This window comes from Vipera ursinii (assembly GCF_947247035.1).
Source record: "Vipera ursinii genome assembly, chromosome: Z".
In the NCBI taxonomy this organism is placed as follows: Eukaryota; Metazoa; Chordata; class Lepidosauria; order Squamata; family Viperidae; genus Vipera; species Vipera ursinii.
In genome coordinates, this window is record NC_139517.1 from 72067377 (window position 1) to 72081928 (window position 14552).

A 14552-nucleotide genomic window follows, 5' to 3' on the forward strand; every position below is an offset into this window, starting at 1 on the left:
TTTTAATCTCAAGAACTAGTGGAAGAGAAAGAAAAACTTGACCTTCGATTACATCTGTCTGGGAGAGATTTTTGAGCTGTTTTCAGGGAGGTTGAACACTTTGAACATTGTGGATTATAATCTTGTCTGACTGACCATTTTTGGATGCCTGAGACAAAGGATCACTATAAAATATTGCTTTTGGGAATGGATATGTATTCTAAAATCTATTAGATTATAAAGGCTGCATATAGAGACCAGAAAGCTACATGAAACTTTGTTTTACTCTTACTGGAACTGGTTATTTTAGAGGATCTCCAGGAATGATGGCTCAAGAAAAAAAATACCTTCTGAAAGGAAATATACTTTACACTAAACTAATTCACCAAACAATTGTTGCATGCAAAGAAACCATAAAAGGAAACCACAAGACTAAAAATAATTTAGATAATATAAATGAGCAAATTTCCAAATTAAATCTACAACTAGAAAGTTCCCAGATAACGACTACAAATTATGAACAAATAAACCAGAGATCAGAAGATGAAGCAGAGGAAATGGACCTAGAAATGGAAGAGATGAAAAAAGGGAAATATAAACTACCATACACAAATGAAATATTGGAAGACCTACCCACAACAATGAAAATGCAAAAGTCCCTTTACCCTTTAGGCTTGCAAGATGCACCTGATGACAAGGAAGACAATTTTGGGGAATGGAACATAGAGCTGTCAGGGGAACATAAATGGATGGAATTTCCCCTCAAAAATACCCTACCTAAATTGTCTTCCTCATGCCAAGTAACTTTCATACAAATAGAAAGAAAATTCCTGGATGATTTAATTGCCTTGGCCTGGAAACCTATTTGGCAAAGAAAGCGAGTTAGATTTTTTAAAAATAGAAGATTTGACCTATTAAAGGGGCATCTTATGTTTAAGTACTTGTTTGAATATGGTAAAAAGAATGGATGACCCTTAGATATATTTAGATTTTTATAATGAAAGATATGATTTAGAATTAAAATAGCATTTTTCTTCTTTTGATATGGGAAATATGAAAATAAATGGATTGATATGAATAAAACTTTTAGCTATATAAATGTAATTAACATTGAGAAAATCATAACTGACAAAGATACTTTAAATACTGATGGGAAATTAAACCTTAACAAGAGCATGAAAAACAGGATATTGATTAATGAATTGACATTATTGCTATTTGTATAACATTAGTAAAATACCATATTTTCCGGCGTATAAGATGACTTTTTAACCCATGAAAATCTTCTCAAAAGTTGGGGGGTCGTCTTATACGCCCAGTCGTCTTATACGCCGGAAAACAGTACATAAATCAATCGAGCGCCCCCGTTCTTGCAAAGCAACTTCAAGCCTTAGTCCAGTCCCCCCTCCAACGTGACTCTCCCTTCCCACCCCCAAGAGCCTCTAAGCCGCTTCCCCTCCCCCTTGCAAACGTCAGACCCCGGGAGCTCTTGCGTTTATTCCAAAGGGTGGGTGGAAGGAAAAGCCCCTTTCGGCTCCGGCTTGGCTGCAAGTCGACGAGCCTGGGAAGGCATGCCCTCCCCTCTCACTGTGGAGGAAGCAGGGCAGGCTGACGTCAGGCAGGAGCCGGCAGGGCAGTCCTGCGCACGCGCATGCTCCCCGGCTGCTAAGGAGTCCTCGGGGAGCTGTCGCAGGTGCCTCATGCCCTTCCCTCTTGAGGCGGCACCGGCGGAGCTGTCCGGCATCGGGCAGGAGCCGGCAGGGCAGTCCTGCACACGCGCGCGCTCCCTGACTAAGGATTCCTCGGGGAGCCGTGGCAGGCACCTCACGCCCTTCCCTCTCGAGGCGGCACCGGTGGAGCCATCTGGCGGGAGCCAGCAGGGCAGTCCTACGCACGCACACGCTCCCTGGCTGCTAAGGAGTCCTCAGGGAGCTGTGGCAGGCGCCTCACGCCCTTCCCTCTCGAGGCGGCACCGGCGGAGCCGTCCGGAGTCGGGCGGGAACCGGCAGGGCTTTGCACCATCTGCATCAGACGGGTCTGAATCGGGCTTGTGTCGGACACTTGGCAACTGGCATGTAAGTATTTTCTGGCATATAAGACGAAAAATCTTGAAAATCCTCTCAAAAGTTGGGGGTCGTCTTATACGCCCAGTCGTCTTATACGCCGGAAAATACGGTATAACAAAGATCTAACTCTGTATACATCAATAGTACCAAGAATTGTAATTGTGTAATGAGGGGAAAATGGAAAAAATATGGGGAAGAAAGGAGGATCAGGGGGAAAATACTGGATCGTGCAGTACTGAATAGACTTATACTGAAGAAGTTAATGTTAAATATCTGAACCCAGACAACATGCTGTTTACTAAGCTCTAAAGATTGTAATTCTTAAAAATTAATAAAACTTTTTTAAAAAATAAAATAAAATTGCACACTGATTCAGGGTGGAATATCCTGCGTTAAAACCTGCTTGTTTATGTGCTAAAATATCATCTGAATAGAACAAATCTGAAAGCTCATGGTATAAAAATTCAGCACAGAATAATAAGCTAATTGGGCAATAAATAGCTGGGTTTTGCTTATTTGCTTTTCTTGTATAATAGGGTTAATAGAATTGAAGCCGCTCTTTGGAAGCAATAGAGAGTTATTAATGGTGATAAATATGGAGGGCTAACAGATAATCAGGATGTATTTTCAGTAATTCTGGCAAGTTCATACCTTTACCTGCAGTCTGCTGCTTTTCAATTGAGATCTTGATTTCTAATTCTGAGACAGGGAGCCAATTAGGGTGGGAATCAAATAAAGAGGTGGTGGGGGGAGAGAATCACTGCCAAAAGGAACACTGGATAAGCTGCCAAAGTATTTTTTTTCTAGGTGTCCATGCTGCTAGATGCTTCTTTAGCTATTATACTGGTTCATGTCCAGGCCAGGTCTTGACTCTAAAAAGATTATACCTTTGGCACTGGTGCTAGATTTATCTGAAGAGTGAGAAAAATATGGTAGAAGAGATTATCATCCTTCTCATTGCTACTTGCTGGAGCACTGTCCATTTCACTAATGAGTAATTTTACTTTTTATCCTCAAAAGCTTTTCATATTTCTTGTTCAATAAAAGAAAAAAATCATTTAAAAGAAAATCATTATAGAACTAAGTTTTCTATAAACTCAAATTACCATAGCCTGAATATCATTCTTATTAAACCAAGATCTGGAATGAGGGATAACAGGGTAAATTACATTATAAGCAACCCTGAATAAACCCATTTTTTTTACCAAATTTGTTTGAAATGGTTATCCAGAAATGATTCGAGTAATTGAGCCACTTCTGCAGCTAACAGTTTACTAAGTTAATTAAACTATTAACACTGTAATCCTAACATGTGCTTACCAAGGAGCAAACCGCACTGACTATAGTTGGTTTTACTTCCAAAGAAATCTTCACTGAATTACACTGTTGGCATTAATGAACTTTCATATGAATTGATCTTCCAGTAAAAAGATAAATCTATATTTCCCAAAATATGCCTTAGATTAAAGCAGGTTTCAGCCTCACCTTGAGAAATTGTACATATTACTCAACAAAACCTACAATTAGAAGCTGAACTAGCCTGCAAGCATCCCAATGACAATCATTTGCTTGTAGACTTATCACAGCAAGTAAAAACACAAGAGAATTTTGTTACAGCGATAGTAATACTAATACATTGAAAGAAAGGCACACTCCTTCCGTTTCTTTGGACTGACCACAAATTCCTTACTAAATGCTGGATCATTTAATGCATTCCATTAATGCAATAAACTAAGCCAAACAATTCTTCTTCTTCAGATTCTTCCACTTACTGTTGCATGTTCAGAATTCGCATTAGGTACTTCGATTGCCCGGTTGCTTGTGTCTACTCTCACCTTTGCTCGTGTTACAAACTGAATCACTGATGAGGTATCCTACAGATTGAAAAATAAGAAGAACTGAGGAACATTTTCAAACATACAGTTCTGAAAGACTCTTAATCATGGGCATTTTAAAATAGACCAAAGTTTGTTGTGAAAGTTAAAGGCAGTATTCTCACATTTAGAAGAATGTAAGACACTGCCAAATATCATCAGCAGAGAACATCTTAACCTGAATTATGGCTGCACTATAATTAGAAACAGATATTTGTATGTAATTACTAAAGTGTTTATATACGGCATTGAATTAAATATTTTTATGATTAAAATAAATCCTAACATTGTACAGAATAACAAGTCTAAATATATATATTTTTCCACTATAATCCTTCTTGAAAAGAGCTTTAATACAAATGGTCCGGCAATTACCTTTTAAAGTAATTCTTAATGTATTGTAAAATTACACTTCTAGTGGAGTAAAGTCAAAATCATACATCACTTTTTAAGGAAAACATTGACAATTTAGAAATGGAACTATAATTTCCTCCTTCTCTTATGTACATCAGGGCAACAAAATTATGTTACTGTGTGACTTCAAACTGTACATTGACACACCTCATATAATTAAGCAGCTCAATTAATTTAATGAAAATAGCTGGTGTTAGGCAACAATACATTCCTAACACTTTGATTAATCACATCTGAGCATTCCAGTGCAACACACACTGAGCATTCAGCAAGGCATCAGAAAGAACCACAAATCAAGCTTAGCATAGCAGGCGAAGTCCTTATTCTATGCAATGTTGACAGTGGTAAAATATCAGGGAAAAAATCTGAACATTATACTCAATTCTATCAGCATTTAAAGGTGTTATGAATCAGTTTGGGCCTATCACTTACATTTTATATATTATATATTACTTACATTTCAGTCTATCACTTACATTGATAGAGTTATACTGCAATCCAAAATCTAACTTTGGGGATTGTTTTGATCACTTGTTTTAAAACTAAAGAGCAGCTTGAAAGATGGAAAACATAATGGTTTATATCTTTCTGTTTCATTTTTTTCTGCCCCTGAGATTGCTCAAACAAAAAACTTCTGAGAGGATAAAGTTCAATAATCCAAGTTTAAATCCAACTCCAAGGTGAATTATGTATAGAAAATTTATTATAGTGTAGGAAATGATGCTCACCTTCTTTAATATCTCTGTATTCAAAAGCATTTGCACATCTATGCTACGGGATTCAGCTTTTGCTAGTGAACTTAAGTTACACTGTATAATTAAACAGGACCTGCCTGGTCTTTCACAATCCTAAAAGATAACAAGTAAATAAAAGCTAATTAACAAAGGAGAAAAAGAATACATAATCAATAATCCTTCTTCAGCTATCTGTCTTCAGCAAATCTATCAAGATTGTTTACATTCTCATTGTTCCTGCCTTTGCTTTATTCCATCATGTTTGTCTATCATTTCTAACTTTGCTTATAAACTGAGTACAAATTTGCACTGTTTTGTGTGCTCTTCTCCTAATGTACATGTTATTGTATGTACTTTGTAGAGAATGTCACTGGATGAATTTTCATACTACATGTTTCTTATTATTATTCCTTAATACGATGCAGATTTTCCTGCATATCCTGAATTCAAATATCTTTACTACAGTCTATGACCAGCCTTTATCATAGGAAAAGAGAAATAGTTTGGCACAACAATTCATTATCAGAGGAAAAAAGAAAGCAATAAACAATGTATCTAATTAAAAAGGCTTCAGGATACATTTCTGGATAGGGTTGCACTGCCCCAGACCAACACTAAGTGCAACTTGGGGATTCTCCTAGACTCAAGATTCTTACTTAAAGAGTAAGTGGCAGTCATGGCTAGGAGAGCCTTTGCATAAGTTAATGTTCTGCACCAATTGCAATAATAATAATAATAATAATAATAATAATAATAATAATAATAATAATAATAATAATAATAATGAGGAGGAGGAGGAGGAGGAGGTTGGAATGGACTTTGGAGGTCATCTAGTCCAACCCCCTGCTCAGGCAGGAAACCCTATACCATTTCAAACAAATGGCTGTCCAGTCTCTTCTTAAAAACTTCTAGTATTTTCTTGGTTTGTAACTTCTTGCACTCAGTCACTCACACCCTGGTCAACTCATGTTTGGACTACTGCAATGCACTCTACATGGAGCTAACTTGAAGAGTATTGGGTGCAGAATGCAGCCAAGAAGGCAGTTCTAGGAGGCCCCTAGGGTAGCCCGCATAGCACCACTGTTATGTGAGCTGCATGGTTGCTAGTTTACTTCCAGGTCCCACTTCAAGTTGTTGGTTATCACCTTTAAAGCCCTTCATGGCATGGGTCCTGGCTACTTGAGGAACTGCCTAACCCCTATGGAACCCGCTGATTTAATGCTGTAGACTTCATTGGTCAAAGAATTCCAACTGGCGATGTCCAGGAGATGGGCCTTTTCTGCCATGGATCCTACCCTCTGGAACACTGAGCTCCTCAAGGTGAGATCTGCCCCTGGCTGCATGGCCTGCTAAAAGAGCTCCAAACTTGGCTCTGCCAATTGACCTGGATGGGAATGTTCAATCCTTGAGGTGGTTAGTGGACAAGGATTCCACTTCCACCCTATTGTATTCTGGTTCCTATATATTTAATTTATGTGAATTTAAATATGCTATATCTACACTACCTAAGAATGAACATGGGCAGCATATAAATATAATAATAAATGTTTGGACAATAGTATCACTATCTGGTCATCTGTTATGTCATTAAAAAGTAATGAGTATAAAATTTATCAGTATGAACCTCAAATGTAGAGATTGGGAGATCAAATTACCTCTGGTGGCATCATAAAAAAGGACACTGTGTGAGGAATGCACAACAGTTTCTCCCTGGATCCACAAGGGCAAAGAATTTGTTAATGAGGAGTCCTGTGAAATCTTCCCACCAGCAATGTTGAAGGAAGGACTGTCAGAGTAGACTCTGGAAAAGGTCCATCTATATTTGTTTAGGGTAGAAGGTATAGAAACCCTGCAGTACAGGACTTATTATAGTAGAGTGGTGAGGATGGCAGAAAAGATTATTGGAAGTTCACTTCCTAATATCCAGGACATAGCATATAAGTGATGTTTGACCAGGGTCTGCAGCATTGTCTGGCATGCTACACATCCTCTCCAACCTGCATAAAAATCTGTGAGGATCAAACAACTGTGTTGTGGAAAATCTGTGAATTAGATTCCATGATCTTTTATTTCCTCAATAATTTCAGAAAAGTGATAAAGCCCAGATCTAAATTGCAGAACTTCAATTTACATCGGAACCACAGACAATTTTCCCCATCATGTTAACTAATTCATTATTGGGTCCTTCAGCATGTAATTTGACATCCACCAAAATGTTCTTCTCATGTTTTAAGCATGTATTGATATTATTCTCACCCAATAGGTATACTTTTCTAATTAAGGATTGAAGAGAGCTTGGAAGTGGCTTTGAAGCAAATATACAAAAACTGTTACCTAAACTAAAATGACAGAAGCATTCCCTAAAATCCCTGGGGATAGAGATAATAAGTTTCTTCTTTAGGCTGACTCCTCACTAATTCAACTGGTATAAGATAACAAAATAAATAGGGTTTCTTACCAGTACTTTCCTCCCAGACTTGGTAAAAAAGGCAAATATTGTATGAAAAATATTCTCCTTTTCCTGAGGAATGACACATGGTGATGAGTTATTCTGAAAAGAACAGTTCCCTTTGTTCTGGGCAACCTAAAGAAAGATTACAAAACGCATCCTGTAACATTGTACACTGTGTTTGGGTCATTTTGATATATATCATATTATTCATTTGTTGTAGTTGTTGTTAAACTCATACTTCTACATCACCTATAAGAAAATATAATGAAACAAAAGCTATTTCTGCTGCCAGAAAGTCACTCCTTGTTTAAATACGTGAATTGATTGCACTGAAAGCAAAGTGGAAATTGTACCTATAAAAATAAAGCAAGGGAGGGGGATCAATTTCCATTTGATGATTATAACGAGGCCTAAAATGACATAATTTGGAAGTATGAAACATTTATTTATTTATTTATTGATTGATTGATTGATTGATTGATTGATTGATTGATTGATGCGATTTATATCCCGCCCTATCTCCCGAAGGACTCAGGGCGGCTAACAACAAAACATATAATAAGTACAGAAATCAAGATAAAAATAAAATTGAAATCATCTGTGCAATAAATTAAAATTAAAGAATTAAAAAATAAATTAAAAATTCTAAATATAAATTAATTAAAATTTGCATGAAATGGAGTGATGATTGTATCTCAACAATATGATTGCTATTCACTAAGTCTCCACCCCACATCATTGTGGAAATTTCAAACTGTAAGACTGCAGGGAAGAAACTCTCAAAGCAAGAGCTACTTGCTTTGAGAAGGAGCTCCCTCCCCATTCACATGCTTGTGAATTCTGGTGTTGTAATCCTTACTTATGTAGAAAGAGTCAGGATAGGATGGTTTGCTACAAACAATTATATGTCTGCGCTTATTCTGAATACAACCAGAATTCAAAAACTGTGCTTAGTTTTCAAACTGTAGTTCAATATTTTTCATTAATTACTAATACCATCAATCACAACAATAACACATAGAACCAAGGAAGAGATGAATCATCCTATACAGGTTTTTATACTCCTTTAAGATCCACTTTGAAGAATAGGCTGTATTTTTCATGACAACAAATCTATCTGAACTAGTAGCAACCAAGAATGGACATTGTTAACCTTGTTAGGCATAAACAATAAAGGCTTTCAGGTTTGGGAAAGAGGAAGGCCAGATGCCATCTAATATATGAATAGCAAGAAGAAATATGTGCTTTATTTTATTTTAGAACATAGCAATAGTTTCAAGCCTAGAGATGAACACAACCTTACAAGGCATCCAAAGAGAGAGTTTACATGTAACATTCCCATGCTCAAGTGCTCAACAGCTGAAATTCAAGACAGTGCTTACATTTGGCCTTTCTTGGATGGCAAAGGAGGCTAATTAATGCACTGTAAGGATGCCAGATGATATTGATATTAAGTGAAGCTTCTCAGAAGATTCCTTCCAACAGCTGTTATAAGATGCAAGTTGATTAGACTGACACAAAACTGAATGCAGTCCACCATGCATAAATTTTGTCCAAGATGAATCTCATTGTTTTCCTGATTGAACAGAATTACCAAAATTGTCTGAGTCAGAATGAAAGGGAGTTTCTAAAATAATTTTGTAGACAGTGCTGCACGGCATGTTGTTTCTGCTCCCAAGATAACAGGGACCTTGCACTATGTGTTGTAATGTCCAGAATCCATTGATTGTAAATGCCAAAATCTCCCATTTCCCCACCATTTGGGAACAAGGAACATGAAAATTGAATTTCTTAAATCCTACTATAAATTTGATGCACATTTTTATAAAACTTTCACAAATAAAGCCATGTATTGTTTGTTGATAACTTTGATTATTCATACATTATTTTAATTGACTTGTTTTGATTTTGTTTTACCCCATCCAGTGTCTATTTGGACTACAATAGGTTAAAATGTTGCAAATTAGTCAATAAAACCAAACTTAGAAAAAACTTGTTTTGATCAATGCAAGTCACAATTAAACTTACCGTACTTTGCTTACTGTGGCCCATGAATTCTCAAAGAAAAAGTTATGGCTCCTGGTTACCAAAATATTGCCCCTCTTCAGTGGTGAGATTCAGCCGGTTCTCACTACTTCGGCAAAACCGGTAGCTAATTTTTTGTTGCCCAGGCCCAGAATGGACTTCCGGAAACAGCATCCACACAGAGAACTGGTTGTTCACATATCTTACCTTACAACCAACACCAAAGTTACACTTTGGATTTGCCAAGACCCAAAAGGCTTCTAGAGTAAATGATAGCGGGCAGTTGTAGACCCTTTTAGAGTTTGTTTTGCAACAGCATATTGATTGCATTAGTAAAAATGTAGAAAAATTAAAGTATGTATATATTTAATTAGTTTATAAGGGAGGTCAAACATAATGGTTAAACAAGATACCAAGAATATTAAAGTTGAGTGACTGTGCGCAGGGTAGCATATAAATTTAATAAATAAATAAATATTTTTACATACTTCTCTAAACCTAACCTATCTTTGATATGGCAGAAACTCCTCTGATTCCAAAGCTAATCGCACTGTTTTCTCATCACTCACCTAAATCTATTAGGAATTAGTATGTACCAATGAATAAAACTGTTTTACAATCAGAAGCTAGCAAAAAAATATCCATATATATATTTGACTGTCCCAGGATTGTTGCTAGAAAAGGTAGAATTAAATACTAGTAATGGTGTTTAAAGCCCTACATGGCAGGGGTCCGGAGTACCTTAGGGAACACCTGCTGCCGGCATCAACTTCTCTCCGCCCTGTGCGTTCCCACAGAGAGGGCCTCCTCAGGGTGCCACCGGTCAGAGAATGTAGATTGGTGGCCCCCAGGGGGAGATCCTTCTCTGTGGGCACCCCAGAACTATGGAACCAGTTACCAGTTGAGCTCCGGACGGCGCCCGATCTTCGCTCCTTTCGCCGCGATCTAAAAACATACTTGTTCAAACAAGCCGGCCTGGCCTGAGGGGGTATTGGTGGGGTTTTTACTGTCATTTTATTGGGGTTTTTATTATGTATTAATTGTTTTTTAATGGGCATGTATTTAATTACTTTTTAACTTTTGTAATTCTGTGTTTTTATTCTTGCCCTGTACACCGCCCTGAGTCCTTCGGGAGAAGGGCGGTATAGAAATATTAATAAATTAAAATTAAATTAAATTAAATTTCAATGTAACCACAAATAATATTTTCAGTGTAGTACCATATCTGTGAGAATTTCAATTTCCTCCATATGACAAGGGCAGAAGAATATTATAGTAGCTGTCTTACAATAGTGAAGAGATAAGGGCATTAAAGTTTTCCCTTATGAAACTCCAGCAATATTTAAGTAAGTAGATTAGTGCATAAAAATAAGATGACCCCACTCCATCAAATAAAGCTGAGAGTTGCAAAAACTGGGCAAATGAACAGATTAAACTAATTCTAGATTTAAGGAATAATCTATTCCTTAGCCCAGTTCTTATTTAATCTACATCAATTGTCTACACAGCTAGGCCATGTGACATTATTTTCTAGATAACAGCTAATATGTACATTTTCTTTCTTTTTCTCTATACTAATATTTACCTTTGCTAAAAGCTTCCTTAAAGCTGCTTTTCACAGCATGAATGAGAACACAGATATCATTTAAAAATTGTAATATATTTATATAAGCAGTAATCTTCATCTGAAAGATGGAGAATGCCAGTTTATCATCTTTGTCTCAACAGAGAAAAGGTAACTAGTGCCTGTACTATTAGGAAAGCTATTAGTATAGAGTACTGCTCAGTCTTTATCAGACAATGTAAGAAGCTGGTGGACACTAGCACAAAAAGCTTTTTCCTCATGAGAGATAGTAACATTGTTGTGATGATACATTTCTGAATACTGAAGATGATATCACTTAAGATAATTGCTTAGTTGTGCTTCAATACTGTAAGGATTTCACAGAATGGGAAAACTACCCAAATGACATATTTCTTCTTTCATGATAATAAACTAGGTTTAGTTCACGTATATATCACCTGATCATCTGGCAATATTTGGTAATTCTCATAGGAGTAAATTGGATGAGCTGCTGAAACAGACTGCCTGGATGCACAGAAGACTGAACAGACATTGATTATAGAGTGGGTTTTCCCCAGATTCTCTTTCTCCAACTATTACTAAGATTCTGGAACCACACAGAAGAAATAAAAAAGGGCCAAGATAAGGAAAGCATTTTGAACATATACTGTACCAGTACAAGTGATTTCCTATTCATGTAAAACAATTTTAGATTCAAGCCGCTGTGCTAACATTGTCATCAGTACTAATTTACAAAGTAATATCAGTAATAACTTATAAAGATATTTAGGCTGAAGTGCAATGGACTTGAACCTGTTCATAATTCAAGTGAATAGTCTTCTCCTTTCTTCATATTTCAAATTTTCCCCATGAGCATTTTAATATCATAAGTTAGCACTGGCATTAGATCATACTTTCATTCTTGAAATGCAAATCTGTGGACATGCACGTTACTGTACATGTTACTATCCAGTGAAACTATACAAAAAAGAGGCTGCACATTAGCTTACCATGATCTGTAGAATATGGAACATATCAGCTCCAGTAGCTGAGACACGATTGGGAATTGAAATGGCAACAAAAGATCCAGGAAGGGTACTTGGCCCAGCATTGTAGATCTTCAAAAAGATAGGAACAAATGAAATATGTACATGCCGCAAAAATGTATGACAAGGCAGCTGTTTTTTTTTTTGTTTAGCTCATATCTTTATCTGATTTAACTATCTCCCTTAATGACTGACAAAGGGAAAATGATTTTTTTCTGCAATAGAAACCTATGTTAAGTATAAAGGGAGTATATTCTATAGTAAACTATTTATCTGAATGTAAAGCTTTACAACACACATTAGATGAATCTCATTTGAGAGCACTCAGGCTAATAGTTATCCCAGTCCTGTGTATATACATCATACACCAAAATATTTATATATGGTAAAATTTTATATATATGTATGTGTATATGTGTGTGTGTGTGTTTTGTGTATGTATAATTTTGAATAAATGATGGTCTATAAATGGTTCTGTTTGAATTCAATTGACTCTAAATATCCAAACATGTAGACCTCATTGTCCAAACATTGTTCAAGCTTTGAGAAATGTATGAATGATAAAGAGAAGCAGTCCAGGATGCCAAATCCTTACTCAACCCCAAAGGCATTAAAGGGGGAAGAAATCCAGCTATAGCCACCATAAACTTCAACTGCTGCATAAAAATGCAAGCATTGGATATTGTATAAGAATACAAAGTTAATGTTATAAAGAAAATAGATACATAAAAGTTGCTTGAATCTCAACAGCAAAGGAGATGTAAAATCCCTTATTTTTTAAATTTACTTCATTGGACTTAAATATATATTTTAATACTATTACAATTTCTTTAAACCAGGGCATTCTTTCTATTCAAAGGCAAAAGCAGATGACTTTTTACTAATTACATCTATGTTACCTTTTTAGTAGAATTTTTCAAGCAAAGTAGCTTAGCTATGCATTATCCACAATATTCCTGTGAATTAAGCTGCTTAACCTCATAGACATCAATAGAAGACTATGACATATTTGTGCATCGAATTCAGAGATAAATTAGAGTTGAGCCAAAGGATTAGTTTTCCACACATATTTTCATTTATGTTTTAAGATACTTTTCCCCCATGTTAACAAAGGATGGGGAAGGCATTGTGAAAAAGTATGAAAATATTCAATTGAAAAAGCATTGCTTTTACTTTAGCATCTATTTCCCATATGATTTACTTTAATAATCCGTAACTAGGGGGGGGAAAGCTCCATAGCACTATTATAGGAATGAATATAGGGGCAAATTTTTTTAGCAGGAATATCAATCTTTGTGTATTTAAGCAGTTTTTCAGAAAATATTTTCCGTGCTAGAGGAAATCACTGTTTTTGATCTAATTGCTAAAGTGCCTCTGATTAGATACAATTCTCTTTTGGAAAGTCATCAAGCACTCAACACATTAATTTGGTATTCATCTTCTGTTTAGTCATTATTTCAGTAATAGAGTCAGTTTGATGTTTAGATTGGATTTGGCACTTTTATCTACCTGTCCAGTCTTGCTCCAAGTAAAGCTGCCTTTTGCAATTGATGGATTGATTTTGTCAATACCAATGATATTCAAGTGGTGCTGCAGATGTTTTAGGATTGCACCCAAAGTGACCTTCACTATTGGCACTCTCTTTTGCCATAGTCATTCCATTTCTATTTGCAGATCCTTATATTTTGTGATTTCTTCTCTTTTATTCTCCAGGTACTTCCATTCCATTCAGACTTTTTATCTTTTGTATTGACAATTGTTATATAGCAAGTGCTTGTCTGCTTGAATTCTAAAATCTCAGAAACCTTTAGCTTCTTTTTCTATTACTTTGTCTATTTTGTGGGCCCATCTCTTCTTGCTTGCAAGCAAATGATATTTCTTGAAGCTCTTCCAAAGCACTATCATTGCTACTTTGTCATGCTATTGTTTGCGATCAGTCTGTGTGATCTTCTTGCTGCACGGGGGTCTATTGTTTCTTCAGCTACTTTGTGGAGAAGGCATTCGCTAGTGTTGCTATCTCCTCAATTCCGGCTTTATGTGCATTTGTTCTTAAAATTTGGTCTTGTGCAGATAGAGTAGCCCCATGTCTCTTTCTTAAGTTTTCCTGCTTTTAGCCATTGCCAGGTTTTATTGTTAGCTGTTTGCTTGCTGTTTTTTCTTAAGGTACTGGCCATAAAATACTTTGCCTTGCTATGTCTTTTTTCTATCCTTCATTTGATCTTTCTTGTTAGCCAGTTTGGTCTCTCCAGGACTTAGTAAGCCTTCATTTTTATTATTATTTCTGTCTTGCATCCTAGAAATATGTAAGGAATTTGACAGAAAGACTTTCCTTTGTATTAATAATGCCATTAAATTTGTATTTTTTAAAGAAAAACATACTCCTTGAAACTATTAATGG

General features: G+C 36.2%; 1 protein-coding gene across 1 annotated transcript in view; it reads right to left on the minus strand.

The window, feature by feature from the left end:
- Positions 1 to 14552, minus strand: part of ITGA9 (integrin subunit alpha 9) — a gene marked incomplete at its 3' end in the record, with an annotated part of 228818 nt that overhangs the window by 39090 nt on the left and 175176 nt on the right. The window contains 4 exon segments of the mRNA XM_083379007.1: positions 3818 to 3919; positions 5062 to 5181; positions 7526 to 7651; positions 12119 to 12226. Coding sequence (XP_083235133.1) covers positions 3818 to 3919; positions 5062 to 5181; positions 7526 to 7651; positions 12119 to 12226 — 456 coding nt within the window.